The sequence below is a fragment of the Rhipicephalus microplus genome, chromosome 10 (assembly GCF_043290135.1).
Source record: "Rhipicephalus microplus isolate Deutch F79 chromosome 10, USDA_Rmic, whole genome shotgun sequence".
NCBI lineage: Eukaryota > Metazoa > Arthropoda > Arachnida > Ixodida > Ixodidae > Rhipicephalus > Rhipicephalus microplus.
This window is the reverse complement of record NC_134709.1, coordinates 75,021,204-75,042,262: the sequence shown is the minus strand read 5'-3', so window position 1 is coordinate 75,042,262 and position 21,059 is coordinate 75,021,204. Positions and strand designations below refer to the sequence as shown.

Sequence of the window (21,059 nt, the reverse complement as noted above, 5' to 3'; positions counted from 1 at the left end):
ATGTGGGATTCTTTAAAGTGAACCTAAATCTATACGACGGAGCAGCTCATCGCCACCGCTGCACTTGATGCTTCATCTTTGATTGAACCAAAGCGAGAACGACTCCTCGCATTAGCTGTAATATCATAACCTTACAATTGGTCACCTTAGCCACAGGCAGAAGCATTTGGCTCTGCACTACTACCTCAGTATCATGCATACAGCCTTGTCAAAGCTGATGTTAAGGAATGGCCCGCCGCGGTGGTTTAGTGGCTAAGATACTCGGATGCTGACCCGCAGGGCGTGGGTTCGAATCCCGGCTGTGGCGGCTGCATTTCCGATGGAGGCAGAAATGTAGGCCCGTGTGCTCAGATTTGGGTGCACGTTAAAGAACCCCAGGTGGTCTAAATTTCTGGAGCCCTCCACTACGGCGTCTCTCATAATCATATAGTGGTTTTGGGACGTTAAAACCCACATATCAATCGATGTTAAAGAATGGTGCCCACTAAACCCACTAGTCTCTTGGATCCACCAGGTGTGGCCCTCACAAGTCACAATCAGATACTCATCATTGTTGTGCAGTAACATTGTGCCATTCCACCATGAGCGACTTTTGTTTCGCCTTACCGTCAGGAGTAACGATCTCTTCGATTGCGTTTTCTGAGTGGTGGGGGGGTTGATGTCCCAAAACCACGACACTGACAGTATTGTTATGTGCCGCTTACCTAAAAACCGAAGAAGTTAGAAGACTAGGTGGTGCCTGTTCTGGACATCATGGTTGTTTTTAACCGCAGTATTGTTGCTATGAATATTGTAAATACACTCGTTTTCTGTCATCTCCCCGTAACATCTTTGATGGAGGTGCTGGGCACATCAAGAGCACACAACGGAAGTTCGCAGCGGGCGTATTCTTGGACAGTCCATCATGCCGGCAGACAATTCTGCTGATCCAGCCCCCGCTATACCGAATGCACTCAGTCACATTGTCGTGACCCACCTCCGAGGCCCAGGCCCCTTCTGCGGGACTGATAACAGCCAGGTGGAGAAGTGGCTGGCCAACTAAGAGTGCAGCAGCAAGACCAATCGCTGGGATTCGACTTTGATGCTTGCAAACGTCAGGTACTACCTCAGGGGTAGGGCCAGCGTGTGGTTCGACACACACGAGGAGAATTCAAACGTACGTAACAAAAAAAGAAGACGTATGTAAACAAAAAAATGAAACACCTTTTTCGAAAGCCCATTGCATGCCAATAGAAACAACTCTCGTGCCGTGTCCAAACCTCAAAGGAGCTGTGCATGGTTTACATACAAGATGTCTTAGCCGTGTGCCGGCAAGTTGATAGCCAAATGGCCGAAGCCAACAGTCACCCACATTAATGAAGGCATCGCTCACGACGCCCTTCACTTGCTCGTGTACAAAGACTGCTCCACCATTTACGACATTATCAGGGAGTGTTGAAGTTTCAAAGAAGCAAAAAGCCAACATGTTACGCAGCAATTTGTTCAGCTCCCTACCACTGCTGCCACGTCGTCGTGCAAAGACGTCTAAATCCAGCCGCCACCCTGTACCAAAAACTTCCTGCGTCTCGTGCGGCGCAATATCGAGGCAGCAACTCCATCTGCTCCCCAGGCTAATTCTCACGAGGAGGCCCGCCCGACAGTGTCATTAATTAAGGCCGCCGTGCGCTAAGAACTGGCGAATGCAGGCATCCAGCCTGTATGTGCCCAAAGTCGTTCTACGTCAGCCCCGCTCCATACTACCAGCCACAACTGACTTATTCCGGGTACCATTATTCGAACCAGTGGCGCATGCGAGAAGACGGGTCGATATGCTTCAACTGCAATGGCGCCGGTCACATTTTCCTCTATTGTCGCTATCGTCAGCCATCGTCTCCTCGTGCACCATACTGTCCAGACGACACTTCATTCTCCCCTTTGCACGGCAATCCACTGAACACTAATGCCCGAACCTCGACCCCACATTATGAGCCATCGCCGTCTCCCCAGACCCAACGACTTTCTCGGTTGCTTATGTCCCGTCGCTCCCCCTCACCGTCCTTCCTCAGGAAAACAGACCAGTGCAGCTCCCGGAACGTGATGCTGCTTTGACTGATCGACTCGGAAATCCTATGTTAACTCTGGCATCTCGACAAAAGCTTATGGATGTAGATGTAGAGGGCATGCCTGTTTCAGCACTCATCCACACAAGGGCCCAATAATCATTGATGAGTGCTCACCTTTCTCGTCGTCTTCGTAAAGTCGTTACACGCGCCTCATCACTTGTGGTTCGCGAAGCCAATAGCCGTATACCTACCGTCCTTTGTATGTGCTTTGCGCATGTGAGCTTTGATGACCACCACACCTCAGTTCTCTTTGCTGTTCTGGACGTTGCTCCTTGGACGTTCTACTGACGCGAAGATTAGTTTTGCCTCACTATCTTGTGACTGTTTCTCCGAACAACTTTTGCACACCTGTCCTGAACTTTGGACGCTGCGCACAATTGCTTCCTGAAGGTATCTCGCTGGGCACAATATCACCTTTAGACGCAAACAACCCTGCTGCTCTGGCCATTGATGCCCCACAGTCACCTCCAGGCAGCCCTGCTGCTGGCCCGACACCTAATGACACATTCGAAAACATGATTGCCCCGAACCCTGACCCTTCTAAAAGCCAAGACCTACGCCTTTCCTAGGAGTCATACCACGACTTTTGATTTCGCTTCACCCAAACTTCGACAAACATATCTAGTGAGGCATCGAATTGACAACGCGGACACAACACCCATTCATCGACACCCTTAGCATGTCTCGGCGACCGATCGCAGCGTCATTCAAACGGAAGTTAATGAAATACTCTCTAAGGACATCATGGAGCCATTTCCGAGCCCTTGAGCGTCGCCCGTAGTATTTGTAAAAAACAAAGACAACACCTGGCAGTTCTGCGTCGACTACCGGCATTTCACCGGCACTTCAACAAAATCAAAAAATACTTCTGCCTATTGCTGCAAATAGACGACGCCATTGATTCCCTTTTGGTGCACGGTACTTTTCTTCCATCGACCTTCGTTTAGGCTATTGACAAATAGCTGTCGATGAAAATGATTGGGAGTTAAGTCATGCCCTTTGGGTTGTGTAATGCGCCAGCAACATTTTGAGCATGTGATGGACTCTCTACTGAGGGGTTTCAAGTGGTCCACATGCCTCTCTGCTGCCTGGACAGTATCGAAGTTTTCTCCCCTTACATTCATTAGTCACCTGCAAAACTTGTCAACCATATTGCAAGTCTTTCACATTGCTGATCTTCAACTCAACTCTTCAAATTGCTGCTTTTTGCGCCTTGAGATCGCCGTGCTTGGCCATCTTGTTGACGCTGCAAGTAAACGAGCTGATCCAGCAAAAATACGCGCCGTCATCAACTTCCCTATTGCACGTTCTTCCAAAGAGGTTCGCTCGTTTTTTTTTGGCTCGTGCTTCACCAATGTGCTTCAAAAAATTAAAAAAACCTTTTCGGAAAGCCCGTTGCACGCCAACATAAAGAACTCTCGTGCCGTGCCCGAACCTCAATGGAGCCGTACATGGTACAAGATGTCTTAGTCTTGTGCAACATATACGTCGTAACACGAGGCAGCTGGCTGTTCGCCTTTATTTTATTTGACTGAAATCCATGTTGCCTATGGACACCAATGATGCCTCCTTCAACATGCCCAACCACTGAATACGCTCAAAAAGTTATAGCCCATGCCGACCATGCACGTCAACTTCTGTGCGTTCGGCTAACCGACTCGCAAGCGGGCCAACGATTTTGTTACGAGAGCAGTCATATAAACACTCACTTTCCTCCAGGATTCCTGTGCTGTGGTCTCCTGCACGCTGTATTGGGCTTTTTACAAAGCTACTGTTCCCACCCTCCGAACCGTACCCTATGCACCGCCAAGTGACCTTCGTGACATAAGAAATTGAATTGTCTTTGTCCTCGTCGACTCAACCCCGTACCAACATCGTTTACGTTGTACGTCTGAAGCCATGTCATACACCGGGCTGCCGCAACGCACATGTATAATAACCACCTCTATACCGTCTTTCTCTGACTGCACCGAGTCGGTGCCTTCACCGCCGGAGGGTAACGTTATGTGCCGCTCACATAGAGAGGACGAAAAAGTGAAGGACTAGGTGGTGCCTGCTCTCGCTATCGCAGTTGTTTTTACCCGCATTACTGTGACTGCATATATTGTAAATATACCTGTGTTTAGTCATCTACCAGTAACAATATCATTTATGAAACACCCGTTGGGGCACAGGCATATTTTCGGAGAAGGTTTTTGGGCTATGATTCTATTTCAGGCCTTACAGGGTTTTGCAGCGAAATACTGAAGTATCCTATGAGGTTCTCCCAGAAGGCACCTCAAAAAACTGCTATTAGCTTCCAAAAAGTGTAGTCGCGTGCTTTTCTAGACTTTAACCGTACTTTTCTTGCTCCGACTCGTCTAATTAGCAACATTACAGTGGATTGACAACTTAGCATGGTTTCTTTTAATTCATCTTCTCCATTTTGTTGTTTGCTGTTTATTTTTATTTGATACCTTGCTTGATAGCGGCCGATTGAGCTATTTTGCGTTATGACACGCCGTTCCATTGTATAGTGCACTCATCCTTTTTCTTTCATTCCAATGTGCTGCATCGAGACTGCCACCGCGGCCATGATTTCAATGCCGTAACCTGCAGGTCACCACTAGATGTGGTGGGTTGGTCCTCAGTGCTGTCGGCCCACATCAATCAATGTATAAAACGGTACCAGAACACCACTTGTCACCACCAAGTTCCCTGCAATGCACACTTATGTGTTAACGCGGCAAACTACCGGTGCTGTCAGCAATAGTATGCCCTTCTGTGAACACCACATCTTCCAGTGCATCATTATATGATGGCGAACTACCGAGCCCACATTTTTAGTACCGATGTGCCACTTGCATTTTCAATTTTAGCTAAAAACAACAGAGCCCTACTCTAGTCTCAAGATGGCTGAGCCTAAGTGCAGTACAGTGCTTTCTGGTCAACAGAAAGTCAAATCGATATTGCCTGTGTATGCACCATGCTTCATCTGTGTACTTTACACACATTGGCATGACAGCATCATGTCGATAGTGTCCATTTAATATACGTGCCTGCTATGCCGCTTCCACTGAAATTCTGACAAAGACTTTGTGCTTTTTGAATCAATACTTCTTTGCAGACTAGTTGGTTTTATACTTGAAAACTCTGCTTGCAGTGCAAGCTGATGGAAAAACGAGAAGGGGGACAGGAAAGAGTACGCTCTTTCCTGTCTCCATTCTCATTTTTCCTTCGGCTTGCACTGCAAGCAGAGTTCATTTTGCGTTTCAACGTTATTACCATGACTGTTCATACATGAACTCACCAATGTGTACATTCACGCATGTCTATGCTTGACGCATAAAGTGTTATCTTTGTTGTGCCATTCTCCTGTAAATACCTTCAGTCATCTCTCATGGGACAGTTTTCATGTTAATAAATTATTATCTCATGTATTGCATAATTATTTTTGCATGGGTGTAGTGGTTACAACCGTTGGCAGCTGTGATTTTAGTAAGCTTTGCCCTAATACATTCTTTTATTGAAGAAGCCTCTCAAAGGAGACATCATGCAGAGTAGAGCCGCATGGAGTGCACTCGACAGGTTCATAGAGAAGGGTGGCAGATTATTTTCAGATCACATAATAACACAGGGGGGCGAAAAAAAGCGACAACCACAAACGGGCAAGGATAACTGCGAGTCTAACTTGCCTTCACCTGAATACGGGGCCGTATTGCAGTGAAGCCATAAAAAAAACATCCGCGAAGAGCTTTCCAATAAATTTAATTCTCTTGTCTCACATTAGTTCGACTAAAGACAATGTCTTGAGGCTGCATGCTTTACTTTTAGCTTCGACATTGTGGTAGTGACGCACGACAAAGCTTTGCGCGCAGGCTTTGAAGGATTTTACGATCGCACGCATGTATCACCACTACATTTCTGTCCTTGCTGCCCGAACTCAGTTCGTAGCCTTATTTAAAACGACAGTATCAGAAACGCGCTTTCAACAACAGCATGCTGATAATCAACAAAAACTCACCAAGTGCAGTTCAGTAATCTCCGGTGCGGCGTTTTTCGCAGCAGGCCTAGGTGTATCAGGCGTAGTCAGTCGACTCGGCTTCAATGCATCCTGAACGGCGCGGCTTTGCGACTCGGGAGTGAAAGGTGGGGCACACGCTTTCTTCATGAGTATCCAACTCGGCGTAGGGCGTTCGTTCAGTGGAGGTTGGCGCACACACTTCTTTCGCGAGTATCCTACTCGGCGCAGGGCTTCCTTCCTAGCACTTGGCAACAGGCGTAGGGGCGACTCGGCTTTCTTGCGTCCTGAATAACGCGGCTTTGCGACAGTGAGAGGTGGGGGCACACGCTTTCTTCACGAGTATCTAACTCAGCGCAGCACGTTCGGTCAGACGAGCCACACACGATTATTACGCGAGCATTCGATTGCAGGGCCATATGCCTTGGCAGGGCTTCCCGCGAGCGCAACCCCCCGCTAGGTTGCAGCAGCAGCCTCCGGCAACACTATACGAAAGTGCGGGTAGCGACAGCGCGATGATACAGTTAGGCCGGCGGAAATGCATAGCCTCCAAGAGCGTTGGGCCACGGTGCATTGTGGGTGGCTCTATTCACTCGCCTTTGTAAACTCGCATCCGGGGCTTAGTAAATCGATGAAGCTCAGCGTCGAACTACAAACGTCTGCGAACCCTGGGTTCGGTATGATGCAAGGAGGATTAAAGAAAAAATGCTGGATTGGAAGCTCCTACAATGCCTTGCCAGCAGAAGTGAAGCCACCTTTTGCCACTGCCAAGATGGCGGAAACATGTTCTTTTCTGATTGTGCCCCCTTAAAAATCAAGTGGCTTTGATATTTTATGTAAATGCTACGTTAGTTCTATATTAAAAGACAGTTGTTTCCGACGGAATAACACGCAGGAACGAGTATGGATAACTGAATATTCAAAGAACTTTGCCTCCAATTCGAGGCTCACTAAGGAAAACTAGTAACTATAAGACGCACTGGAGTACTATGTGACCCGCGAAAGCTCCCACATTAAACTCGTTGGGCGTGCGAGAAAAACGCTTCGTTTTTTATCGCTGAACGGTGATACTTTATCATGCCCCTAGTAAGACGGCCGCCACAACCAACATCTTGCCAGAGGAACGGCTTCACTTCTGCGCAATCATTTCCACTCCAGCAATTTTTTTTAGTCCTTCTTAGTATGATGCCATTACTGGCCTTTGTCGCATCTCTAGCTACGTCTCCTGCAGTCATCCCTGAGAACAACAGGAAACGTTGTAAAGGCGAGACTTCTTGACTTAATCGCGAAGTTCCAGCTTCCTTGTGATAGCACTCCACGTTTCGTTTTCGAACTGGTTTTATTTGCTGTGCTCTGCGTATTATCTACAATCGCTTTTATGTGTTTAAGTATAATTCAAAATTGTAAACAGTCTGACTTTTTTACTCCACACATATGAATTCAGACAATTTTACCTGCGAATTTCCGCAGAATACGTAATCAATGCTCTGAGACGGCCCTACGTTCCTCTAGTGGCACGATTAATGATGCAGTGATTATTCACTCGCAGTCCCCGAAATACGTACATACCTGTAGGGAATCATGCATGCATGCGAGACAGAGCCCGTGATGTATACCATGCACGTGCACACAGAAGCCGTTCAGTGACGTTAAAGTTAGGCCGTGCAGGCCAATGAACCTTACTCTTCTGCATTCAACCCTACTGAAAATTCCTACATGTACAGGACCTGTACATACGATGTTATTGGATACGGGGCATACAGGTGTCACGGGTCATACGGGTGGTACGGGTCATGCGGGTGGTACGGGTCATGCGGGTGGTGCGGGTCATGCGGGTGGTGCGGGTCATGCGGGTGGTGCGGGTCATGCGGGTGGTGCGGGTCATACAGGTGGTATAAGTGTAACAAATGTATGGGTATTACAGGTTATGCAGGTGATATGGGTTGGATTAGCTATTTGGGTCAAAATTAACATGCAGTAAAAGAATGTATACATAAGAAAGGCATGCTAGTTCATGAAGCACACAGTAAAATAAACAATGTATGTAGGTATGCTGCAATGATATCAAATAAACACGATCAGGCTAGAGTAATGTTTTGACGACTCATTTATTTAGGTCGTTCAACATTTCAGCAATGAATCTATTCATTTTTCTTAACCTCTCCATTGGTGCCGTTTCACTGGGTCTCCCAGCAATGTACTTGCTGAAGGCATCTGTAAAAATGAGCAGGAATATGTAGCAATTAGGGACTTACTGGTTCATATAAATGATAAATTTTATTGTCCCTAAATTCAGCAAAATATACTAAGCATAAAACACTTACTTCCGACTGCCTCCAATTTCTTAGGCGTGAGTGCCCTCCTGGGTGGTGCCTGGTTTTCTGAGCGCACATAGCGCCGACAAGGGGCTCCTGTGATGCTCCTGTTGTGGAGGGCACTCACACCCCACAGAAGCTTGGTCGCCTCCTTACAGAACAAGCTGTCTCTCGGACGCGAAAGCAGCCATGCCCATTTTTCCTGCTCCAGGAATATGCCGTTTCCTAGGTGAATCTGCGCGAAAAAATGTGGAATCATAATAAAAGACTCAAGAGATATCTTGTTTTTGAAAATGTTATGTGCGTTCTTTGGTCGTGCGAGTATAGATTTGCTGGTATGTATTCAAATAGTTCTGATGAATTTTACAATTCACTTCTGCAACTGCATGCCATCTTGTATAACACTGGCATAATAAACGTTATCCAAATATTCTTCTTCTAAAGCAAATACAGTTCACAGAATGTATGTAAGTCCACAGGTGCATATAGTGCTTATTAATGGCAATACTACACCAGCCTTCACAAGGAGAATCATTAATTTTTAGATACTAAAAGACTGGGCAAAAAGTGGGGTGGCATAGTAAGTTAGAAAACATCAACACAATCCCTATTTAGAAATTTTACACTAATGTGGCTCCAGCGAAACAAAAAAGCATTCGTTTCAATGATCAATGAAAGGCAAATCACATACATCATTGCTGTCTTTACGTCTCACCTGAACAGTTTGTGAGAAGCTGTAAGACATTTTAAGAAAAAAGCATATTTACAATTTTGAGTGCTCTATATATGTGTGAAAGTTAAATTAACAACTATGTAACATATCTTACAGTTGTGTTACAGTTGTTAGTAATGTTGAGTCCATAATATTCTACTAAAGACCACCAGACACCCTAAAAGGCACTTAGAGCTGGCACTGACAAAAAGTGCTCTGGCACATTGCAGATAAAAATTTCTTTTGTCAACTCCAATAATGAGGAACTCAGGAATCAAAAAGACAGAGCCTCAATTCATTCCCCTTTTTCCTGACATTAGGACTTGTCACAAAAATATTTATGAAGCTTTTACTGAATGCCGTGACATTCCAAAAAAGGGTAATGCAGAAGATTGCACTGGTCATTCGTGAAATAACCTCCTGAATGTCTAAATTCACCAGTTCGTAATTTACAAAATTATCCGTAGTAGATGAATAAACTAAGCATAAACATACAAGGAAGTGAAAGTGCAATGCAAGTTGCATAACCATGTATTCAACCCAGTAGTGAAAGTATTGCACTGAATAAACATAAATTTACAAAAAGTAGAGCTACTTCATCGTTTAACTGAATAAGGGCATCCACACAGAGACGGACACTAGAAGAAGAAAATGCACACAACATAAGCGGTGTTCAATTGTCTGTATGTGCCCTTATTTCATTAAAAGATGAACGAATACCAACTAGCCTAACTATCCAAGCTACTGTAAAGCTACTTGATTGTCCACCTGGAAAAACAGCGGCAGTTCATCACTGGCACCCAAACCCTAAAAGGCAGAACAAAGGAAAAGTCGATCAGCTATAAAAAATATTAGGCACACAAATGCCAGCATGGCTTCCAGGTATGAAAGTTGAGCATCATTTCCAAAACTTTTTTTTTATTTTCAGACACAACATAACTATCAGCCCTCATTTGTGCTTTGTTCAGCCCAATAACAGCTGCTGAAACTTTTAACCCTATTGTTTTTTCAGCTTATGCTCCATAAATTGTTAAAAGCCCAATCACTGAGCTGCACAACGAACTGATCAGTGTTCTACATTGTGTTATTAAAACAACCTAATTTTAATCCCACTTAAGTTCATGGTTTATACAGTTTCTAAAACAAAGCTCCCTTTTAATTGACTATCACAATTTACATCCTACAATTCGGTGTGTTTTCTAGGCCAAAAACTTGAGCCTAACGTGAAGTTTACCCATCATATTGCTTATGCTAAACAAAAAACTGCCTTCGGTGTACGAGCCCTCATTAAATCTTCTTTATTTATCTCCTGTGATGCCTTATTGTTGCCCTGCTTTCATAAACAGTCAAATCACCTAGCATTATTACATGGGCAAATATGCATAACAATAATCTTTTGCCAATAGAGAACATTCAGAATACACATAATTCAGGACATACAGGAGAACATTCAGGAGAACATTCAGGACATACACATTATTACCAACAGTTATTTTTACTCTAATGCTGCTCACCTTGTCTAGGCTAACTTCATATTACTTGCATCTGACTTGTTATCACTTAATCATAACGGTATTCAAACTAGCTTTTGTGTGAACTGAGTTATATAAAATGTTCAAAAATAATAATTGTGCAAAGTTTGCCCATAATTACAACTTCCTTACACCTAAACATACATTAAGTATGGCAGAATGACATCCTACTTTCCAGTGAATAAATTATAGAACTTACTCCACACACTTGAAGAATTTCATCTAAAAATGGCTTGTCAAGAATGTTTGTTAATGCAAAAAGCATATGCAATTACCGTATTTACTCGATTCTACCACGCCCTCGATTGTAACGCGCACCCGATTTCCACCGCGAAAAAAAAAAAAAACGTAAGACATCAATTGCAACGCGCACCCATTTTTCTCGCCGGCCCGCACGATCACACCACTCGAAAAAACTACTCCTTTCGGGAGCATATTCTATTTAAATATGAGGTACGCGCGAAGCTTGTGCCCATCTGACGTGTAACAGAGCTTTCCGTCACGGTAGTTTTACCGTGGACCGATGTCAGCACGCGAACTTGCTTCGCGCCCTTCTTCTCGGCGGTTGTGGTGCCAGGCATGTCGAAGTAAAGAGGCGTCTGATGGGCATTCCCGATTTGCCCAAGCAGGTAGCCGTTGTTGCGCCGCAAGTTTAGGACGAACCTCTGAAAACTGTGAAGCTTTTCATCGTACTCCTCCGCAAAACTTTTCGCATATGCATGTTCCCCTTCGGAGGGAAAAGCCTTTCCTCTAAATAAAGTTAGTTAGCCAGCACCTGCTCGCTTTAAACTGGCTCTGCATTAGACCTTTTTCCAAGACTAATTGCATAGCCCACACTTGGAGCATTTCTGTCGTCACGGGCTGCTGTGCCGCTCGCTGCTCAAGCACATACTTGCCGAGCAGCTCTTTAATTTGCGGAAACCGGCCCTGCTGTGGTCCACTGAAGCCTTTGCGTGAAGCTTTGCTGTCGAGAATCTTCTGCTTTTGTTTCCGCCGGTCCTGCACGCACATTTCGGGAACTCCGAACGACCCCGATGCGGCCCGATTTCCGTCCGTTTCTACACACGCCATAACTTTTCTTTTAAAAGCGGCATCGTGGTGCTATCGAGTTTTTGGAGTCGGCCCTTCCACGCCGTCGATGCTAATGCACTACTAGATGACGAACTCCTCAGCACACGTACGAAGTGCCGCACATGGGAAACACATAGGCAGAAATGGCCGACGCGCCATGCCGACGCACGTAGGGGGCAGCCATTTTGGATTTGCCAATGGCAATAGATTGACCGTAATTTTTTTGTTTGTACTCGATTCTAACGCGCATGCAATTTATAAACTCGCTTAACCGGAAAAAAGGTGCGCGTTAGATTCGAGTAATTACGGTAGCTTAAAAATCTTTGTAAATTTACATTTAGGTTTTATGGTGAGTAAAGCTACGTGTACAACTATTATTATGTTGAATTCGACTGAGAGATCCAGAACAGCCGCCCAAGTCTTGAAGCGAGCACACGGCTTACACCGTTTTTAGATACTGTCGGTTGGGAAAGCCCGCTATGGAGGCGGCACCGACTCGCACACGCTCAGAGGGGCGCGGTGCTAATGTAGCTTTGAGAACGAGCTACCGCTGGCTTCCCGCGGCAGCGTTGAATTTGTTTTTTCCTTTTAGTTTGCTTGCTCAGATTACAGAGGCGGGAACTTGAAGGTTAGATTACTGTCACGCAAATCGTATTTAACATGGTACACAACAATCAAGCAAGCTTGAGTGAATTAGCAGTTTAACACAGTAAACATGCTGACCTTCAGTGCGCCGGGCTGTCTAAGTGGCTATGCCTACGAGGAAAACACTTGTGATCAGCAGTACTTCTTCAAACCCCCCAATTAGCCTGCAGTTCTCAAGGACTGAACAGCTGCTATTCCATGAAAAGTCTTGCAGGTAATGGTCAAAACATGCATAAATAATCATACATTTCTTAGGTACAGGCCCGAACCTTATTTATCACTAAGTAGTACAGTCGAGCCCACATATAACGGCCCCACTTAAAACGAACTTTCGCTTCAAACGAACACTATCCCCGGGACCATGAAAATATATATTGGTTCAACGGCACAAAATCGCACTTACAACAAACGTCTCCGAGCGCCGCTGATCGGTTACAGCGAACAGTCAGCGGTCTCCCAACTTCCCGGGAAACCAATTTCGACCACCGATCAGGCATCGGCGAGGTGCCTATACATTCCTATTTTTAAACGCTGACCCTGCCCCCGCGAGCCTCTAGTTGCTGCTCCCCAACCCATGAAGAAAGGAAAGTGCCGACTGCTTTTTGTTATGCACCCCTCCGTCCTTTGTCCCCCCGCTACCCTGAGCCAGACGAGGCCCGCGTTTTCACACTGCCACCGATCTTTCGAAGATCGGTCGGCCATCTACCCCGTTTTTAATCGCTGGTGCTGTCGTTGGCATCGCCGGCCTGGAGTGACCAGACAATTTGCCAACATCGTCGGCCACCGACTGCATCCGATAGTCTGCGTCTAGTGCACGGGCGTACGCTACCCCACCGACTCTGATATTTTGTGATTCGTTTCGTGTCAAGGACTTGTTCTCGCTCGCTTATCACTCGACTCGGCATGCCTTCCGCTCACGTGCGGAAGCACGAAAACGGCTGTTAATTTGCGCGGGACGAACAGCGAAATATCGAAGTTTGTGAGGCCACGCAAACTCGCCGGCGCAACAAAAAATTTTTTGACCACGGCTGCCGATTGTTCGAACACCCCCGCGCACTGATCCAGACGGCCATGCTTTGACTTCTGCGCGCGCAGGCACTCTTTCCAAGTTTTTCTACGTGCGAGTTTCGCGGACCTATCAAGCAAGCTACCCAACCTGCCTCCTTCTCATGCGTTTTGGTTTTCAAGGTCGCCCTTCCTCCGCATCCTCTCCTCTCTTGTCGCAATTTGGCAACTAATTTCCTGCTGTTTCACATGCAGAGGTAGCAGACGACGCTCCTTCACCAATCTCAAAGCGACAGCAGCGCCGCCTCCACCGGATATGAGAGGGGGCAGTCCTCGCGGCTGCGACAGCGCGTGCTTACCCAACTGACAGTATCTAAAAACGTCTTACACCAAGCCAAATCTGCCACTGGAACACATGAATGCTGTGCATGGGGTGTCCAGAAGCTGTTTATGCTTACGACACTTAAACCGGCTCCTGAACTTTTTCAACGTAGCCGATGATCTTCGGGCACCTGCACAGCCGGTCGGGCAACTTGTTCTTAAAATTCACTTCCACACACGGTTTGTGGTCGCTGCTGCTACAACTGTCAAAACTTAACCGCCAGTTCATTCAGCAGAGTCAAACGATGCCATTTTTAAAATGTAAAGATATCCATACGGTGATGAGACACCACCTAAAAAAACGTTGGAGACAACCTTATTCCCCGATCATACCAAAAATGACAGCCCTGCATTGCCGGAGTTCCAGAAAAATCTACCTTTGCCAGATGAAACAACATGGAAGCCCCATTGCGGAGTGGTTTGCTCCGAATCTGCCAGTAGAAAGCGGGAAATTGCTCCGAATTGACCAGGGGAACCCGGCAAGAAAATTTTTATCCTGCTCAACCAGTGCGATTCGACATTGACAGATGGTCACACTGCATTTGCTCAACTTTAAAATACTTGTCTACATACCACTAACAATGACTAGATATATATTGATTAAATAAACAAACTGAAAATGTACAGGAGGCTAGCTTGACAATATAACCCCTAAATCGGATTGAAAAAAACAACAACAAAGAAACAGCCATTTCAATTATAAAGTACACACCTGGCTGGTAGGTTCTTGAGAACCACTTGAAGTGGTTCCAGGGTGTGGTACCGGTGGCATCAATGGGCATGGCTGCATCCGTGGCTGCTCTGAAGAAGGCGACGGAGGCTCTGGTAGCAATAAGTGCTGCGGCGGTGGCAAAGGCAGCGTTGCTGACCACCCTTGTGGAGACAACGGCGAGCACGGCCAGAGTGGTGGAGGCGACGGTAGTGGTGGCGACGGTGGTGGTGGCGACGGTGGCGATGGCTGCATGAACTGCAACGGCCTTGCCTGAAAATGCAAAAAAAAATCTAAATTACACTTTTGAAGCATACAGCTTTCTTTTTGCAAGTTGAATCGAATTTGTTTTTGTCAGTTTTATAATTGTATCTAACTTGTCTAAACTCACTCCATTATGCTTTTGTCCCTTTGTTTTTGGTGCAATACAGTGAAATCTCATTAACTCAAACATGCTTAATTAACAAATAACAATTCAGGGGACAGTGACAGCTCAATGTATGTCATCTAAAACGACAGTATTATCAACAGCAGTGCCCTACTTACCGAGAAATTGAGGCAAATGCACGGGAACAAATGCGCCGCAGTAGGACGTTCGCGAAATGATCCTTATGATGTCAGACAAACTGCCTACAATTAATCACTGGTAATCAAACTAGCTCACTAAATAAAGAACCTTCCAAGTATCAAAAGACGTAAAAAAATGCTGCTTGTTGAGTTGTTTCTCATGAAAAAAGAACCGCCGGGAGTTACAATGGAGAATAGCGCAAGTGGTTAGAAAATTCAACTTTTTCCTGGTTAAACTAGACAGGCCGTGCCATCTTGAGCCAAAACATGTCTGCCGTTTCGGAGCCTATTGTAGGAAATTGATCGATGGCCGCTGTTGCTGATGCGGCTCCTGGTGCTTTAGTTTCGCTAGTAGTGTCGGCGACCGTACAATAAAAAGCCGGGCAACGTTGTGCACGGCAACAGTGACGTGAGACTTTCCGCTTCTTGAGGCGGGTAAATTAAAGTGCACTAGCTGATACAGACCACTAAAACACGATTTTATTTCAAAATAAGCACTTCCTTGGCACAAAAGGCTTCTGGACCGGTAATCCAACAATAAAGGTCGACAACTTTGATTCTCCAGCTCGCACATTTGCCTTAACTGTACTGCTGACATCACTTCAAGTCGACCTATGAGAAGTCTCCGTGAACAAAACATGGCAGCACAGCCATGTTTGCCAAGTCATAGTTGAGTGAGGTTTGTAGTACCATACTGGTTCGATTGTGCCACCATAAAGATATTTCCTCTTTCATAAGTTGTGCAGCAATGTGTGATGATGCACACGGTTGACTGAATATTGCATCGAAATGTTTTGAAATCGGCATGTCTAATCATTACTGAAGCAGGAAAATAACTGGGCACAGCTTCAATCCCCTTCACGGCTGCTTTAAAACAACAGATAACGAAAATCTTCCTTTTCCTTTAAGTCGATTGTATTGACCCGCCACGACTCACAACAGCTTTCTGCACTCCCAGTTGTTTCGCAAGTGCCTCCGGGATAGGCAACCTTAGAACAAGCAATGACATCATGTGACGTCGTGATGACACGACCAATTTGGGAAACTTATTTCTGATGCCACGACGATGGCATCACAAGTTATTATTTGTCACTTTTGTTGGTGCTGACGGCCACTTTTCGCACTTGATGAAGCATCTTAATGCGTTGTCATAAGCTCATACCTTCTCTTGAATGCTCCTGTGGGTGGCCTCATGTTCATAGGCGCCATGATTAGTAGATGTGCTGCATTGGTGGCCGCAACAGGAACGGCTGGCCAATGTTTCTGTAAGAGAGCAAATGTGAAAAATAAAGAGCGCACATTTCTTAATTGCATCCTGAACGAAGCATTACTTTTTCAGAACTTCAATATATTACAACATGATTATTACAAACATAATTATGTTGTATTTGCTCAAAGCTACACCAGCGCGTCAGGCTGATATTTTGCCCGATTTTACCGGAGTGCTTTTTGCTAAAATCCTCGGGTGCCATAAAACTCTTTCATACTCTGAAGTGCTCCAACCAAGTTGCCTTACCAATTTACTCTCTAGAAAACGTGTTATAAACAAAAGGAAATTAATCCCATGCATAGTGTAGTATACATTCTACTCAAAAAGATGGGTGAAGTTGAGATATTGACTGAAGCCTGTTAGGGTGAGAACATGATAAATTAATGACACCAACCATAAAAAGGAATACAAATAAGACATTTCAGCTCTCATGATGGGAGTCTTGTTCAGAGTGACAACTAGACGGAGTGAAAATATGCTTATGAGGACTTCAAAAGTGACTCAAAACCGCGAGTGTAGATAAGAATGAAGGTTCCATGTGTTATCAATGGTTCAATGTGTTATGTGTATCCATTGTTTAAATCAGCATTGATTGCAAGTGGTGTCCTGAAGAGTTTTTTTTTTCTAAGCTTATGCCGTTATGCTAATCTATTTTATTGCTCAAGTTTTCAGGGTGTTTTGCCATTGATTGATATGTGGGGTTTAACGTCCCAAAACCACTATATAATTATGAGAAACACCGTAGTGGAGGGCTCTGGAAATTTAGACCACCTGGGGTTCTTTAACGTGCACCCAAATCTGAGCACACGGGCCTACAACATTTCCGCCTCCATCGGAAATGCAGCCGCCGCAGCCGGGATTCCAACCCGCGCCCTGCGGGTTAGCAGCCGAGTACCTTAGCCACTAGACCACCCCGGTGGGGCAGGGTGTTTTGCCAAGGCATTGGAAGACACCTTTACCTCGTTGACATCATTTTACATGCTGTCTGACCTGATGTTCGAAATTTCCAGTCTCACTGATATATACACAATCACAGTCTACAAGGTATCCAATAAGCATCAAGATAACTTTCTTTTTTTGTCCTTCATCTTTACCAGCCGATAATGCAATTTGTAGGAACGGAACTACTTGGACATCGTAATGGTTTTTGAACTAGTGCCTGACTCGCACGCATCAGACACGTACAGTATAGCGGCACGTTATCTTGGGAACACACGATCAGATCTTTGCGGCTGAAAGAGCTGGCGTTTAACCAGAGTTCGAGTAGCCGGATGCTAAGAGATCTCTGTGCACTTGCTGTAGGTCAGCAGCCCCGCTAGTCTGCATTGTGCAGATGCTATTGGTTCTAGCGACAAGTGAGACAACCACCGATATATTCTGGTTTGTCAGTTGCACCAAGTCAATGCCGGTACCTGATGTTGTGTGTTTTTTTCTGCAGACGGGAAACTTCAAACTGCGCTGGTCACATTTGACTAGGACTAGCAAGCGTGTGGCCGCACTTGCTGTCTTCCAGAAATGCTTTGGAGAAAGAAGTATCGTTGATGGCACACGGCACCACACACCAAATTTTTTGGGTGGTTTGTGGCTTCCTCGATCAGTTCCGCTTTTTCAAATAGATGCCGCAAAAAACAAGAAAAAAAACGAGAAAAAAAAGCACTGCTCGTTAAATTGGCATGAGGGAACACATTTTAAAAACGACGCTGTTGGTTGGCGCCCAATGTGCCATATTCAATGCTCCTCACTGCTGGAATTCAAAATGGCAGCATAACATTATTGGCAAGCTCCCAAGCAGGTGATTATTCAAACACATTCCAGTTCTGCATGCACAATGAAATGCGGGTAGAAAAGCAACTAGCTCACTATCAAGAAGGTAGGAGTCAGTTACCCCCTGAGAATAAATGTAGAAATGGTGGGTGCATATCTCGCCACACAATGCTAAGGTCACAGCATGTGTTTTTTTTTTGCCATTGTAAACACGTCTCAGCTCATTTCTAAAAAAAAAGTAACCACATACCCATGCCCTGGATAGTATTGCGATACGGGCGATACATCGTAAAAGTATTTCACTACTGAGATACAAATACATTTTTAAGAAGTATCTCGATACAGCAATACAGACACTCAAAAGTATCTCTGAAATACTATCGCGATACTGCCCAGCCCTGCTCATGAGACAGTTGTACACTAACAACTCCTCTAAGTGTCAGACAATTCAAACTGTTCCTTATAGTTTTCAAAGGCAGTCCTCTCTAATGGTCGATTCCTACTAAAGAGATTCATTTTTGTTACGGAATTTTTTTGAAGAAAACTAATAGTTCCAGCAGAGTGGGTCATGACGTTATATGCTCCTCCTCTGCTAAGCCGCCTGAATCCCCCCCCCCCCGGTACATATGAATATAATGAGAAAGAATGCACTTTGATGGGTGGTGTCTGATGGCATCGTGCCTGAAGCCACAATTTTTTCTGTTACCTTGCTGGAGCCATCTAGAGTTTGGTGAAAAAGGGTAGGAGGAGCGGAGTCCATTCATACAGAACATATGCTTTGCTGGCTGCTGTTTCCTGGTAGTGCTGCTGTAACTACTGCACTGTCATAGAAGAAAACAACATTCAGCAACTATCACAGCTGTTTCCATACTAAGTGGCCACTCTCTCACACAAATCTGATTCTATAAAGGGCTGCATTGTTTTGGTTTTCTTAACTCTGATCATACAGTTAACGTCCGATTTCTCGGACTACCGAAATCCTGGACATGCCTGATTTCTCGGACTGATCTGTGGCACCATCAAGTTCCCATACAGTCAATGTATGTCCAAAATTTCGGACATTTATAGCTTTCACCGTCCGATTTTCCTGCTAACTTTTTACTGCTAACAGCGGAATTGAAGTCACAATCAGCACCACTATTTTGGTTCTTTTCGTACCCTCGAACCCACTGTGACGTGGCTGCCGTACCTTTGACACTGCAAATGCCGGAATCTAGCACACGCCAATTTGTAGCCAGCCGTGGCTTAGACAAACCTGTGGCCACAACTGCATGGTGCTGTTACTAATGTTACTATAAGGCTGTGATTCGGCGGGAAAGCTACGCTGTTGACCTATAGTCTGCCGCCGGCATGCTTCCCGACTCATAGAAGGCGGTAACACAACAGACTCCCAGGAACTGTTTTTGCCACGCCAGCTTTAAAATGTACGCCGAGACGACAGTCTCACCTAGAGAGGGCAGCGTGTGTAAAGAACTTCCAAATGCGGTCGTTGCTTCAACGACCCACACGGTGCTGGTGTTTCGATTTCAGCCAAGATAACCTTGGAGGGCTTTGCCGACGCTAGCGAAAATCTTGAGCTGTGTGCGGAATTTACCGGTGATGAAATCATTCAAGTTACTAAAGGTTTCGACAACTCCGACACATAGATCAAAGAGGCAGAGCCTACACGGGCAACAAGTTCGGTGTTGACGCGAGCATGACATCGTCATAGGTGTACAGTGACAGCATGACATCAGCTGATATTGAGGCAAACATAATCGGGGCAAGTGGAACTCCGTGCAAACGAAAATAAGAGAGTCCTTTTATCACTTAATTTTTACAAATGCAGTAGCGTCGGTCACATAAAATTTTTTTTTCGCTTTTTTTCTATTACAAACTGCTCTTTTCGGGGCAACCTAAATGGTGCACTTGCTGAATTGCAACGAGAATCCTGTACTCTTGCTGTGACCTTTTCCGCCAGTGAAAAATACCTATTCAAAAAGTGTAATTTTACTTGCATTCGTTTTTCCAGACTGCCTGATTTTCCGGACCTTTCGCAATCCCTTGAGTGTCCGCGAAATCGGATGTCGACTGTACAACATTAATCCAAAGGGCTATTTCAGGTACTACATCCTTATTGTGGAACAAAAAGCATCGAAATAACATGAAGATGCCAAAGTAAATGTGTTAGGGTACACATAACCAAAGCACTCACTGACTGCATGAAAATTTTTTTTAAAAATTCTAAAAGGCAGCATGGAATAAATATAACTTACTGAGTTCGTTTTGCAGCATGTCTTGCAGCTTGTCATTTCTTTTCTCGAGTACTTCTATTCTTTCCTCTAGTCTTTTGTTTTTTTTCTTGAGCTGCCTCGTAATGTTCCTCTCTTTTTCGAGCCGACTTAGCTCGACAAGCTCTTCTTCGGAACTCGCACTGCTTCGGCGCCTCTTTGTTCTTGGTTGCTGATTTTTTTCTTTTTTCTTTTTTGAATGCTAGCAAATAAACACATCAACCCAAAGCCAACATCACTGATTAGAAGCCGAAAACGAGCAAATATGCCAGGAAACATACACGCTCCATTGATACAAACATAATTCAGGTTGTAGCAACTACCTAGCATATGAAGTTCAGTAGGGTTGAAAGCTGGGCTAGTTAGTGAGATATCATTTCAACATATGGTATAGTAGCACAACTTCGACGAGGACCTGAGGACAAGAAAACACGCCACTGTTTGTGAGACTAGCGAGTGCAGTGTTTTCTTGTCTTCAGTGTCCCCATCAAATTTGCGCTACTACACCATATGTTAAAATGATATGTAGCATATTCCAGCCATGACTAGTGAGCATTCTAACACCCTGTCACACAGCAAATCTAATGTCCTTCGTTTGCAATATCCTTTCTTTGCTGTCACACGGGGAAACTAATGCCATTTGATGAAAACGACCTTTTCTGTGGAACGAGTTCCTGCAACACAATCGCATTCGATTTCTGACTGAGTAGTCTCAA

The 21,059-nt window shown here is 45.1% G+C and overlaps 1 protein-coding gene across 2 annotated transcripts; it reads right to left on the bottom strand.

Moving 5' to 3' along the window:
* Positions 1–8,191: 8,191 nt before the first annotated feature.
* Positions 8,192–20,685, bottom strand: LOC119169210 (BEN domain-containing protein 5). 2 transcript variants are annotated; one of them, XM_075874800.1, is made up of 6 exons: positions 20,329–20,685; positions 16,202–16,302; positions 14,476–14,745; positions 9,886–9,936; positions 8,427–8,652; positions 8,192–8,316 (listed from the first exon to the last, which is right to left on the bottom strand). In XM_075874800.1, the coding sequence occupies exons 1-6, from the start codon at positions 20,345–20,347 to the stop codon at positions 8,207–8,209; spliced, it is 777 nt and encodes a 258-aa protein (XP_075730915.1). In that variant the 5' UTR covers positions 20,348–20,685; the 3' UTR covers positions 8,192–8,206. The 2 variants fall into 2 exon arrangements, with proteins under 2 accessions (XP_075730915.1, XP_075730916.1); XM_075874801.1 differs by lacking the exon at positions 9,886–9,936 and having other exon boundaries at positions 20,329–20,681.
* Positions 20,686–21,059: the final 374 nt, after the last annotated feature.

What these genes read in the sequence shown, in the direction of transcription:
- LOC119169210 (XM_075874800.1), bottom strand. An exon ending in CTCAAGAACCTACCAGCCAG is followed by an intron (nt 9,937 to 14,475) that starts GTGTGTACTTTA and finishes TCTGCCTTTTAG; the next exon opens with GGTTTGGGTGCCAGTGATGA. An exon ending in GAAATTGGAGGCAGTCGGAA is followed by an intron (nt 8,317 to 8,426) that starts GTAAGTGTTTTA and finishes TCATTTTTACAG; the next exon opens with ATGCCTTCAGCAAGTACATT.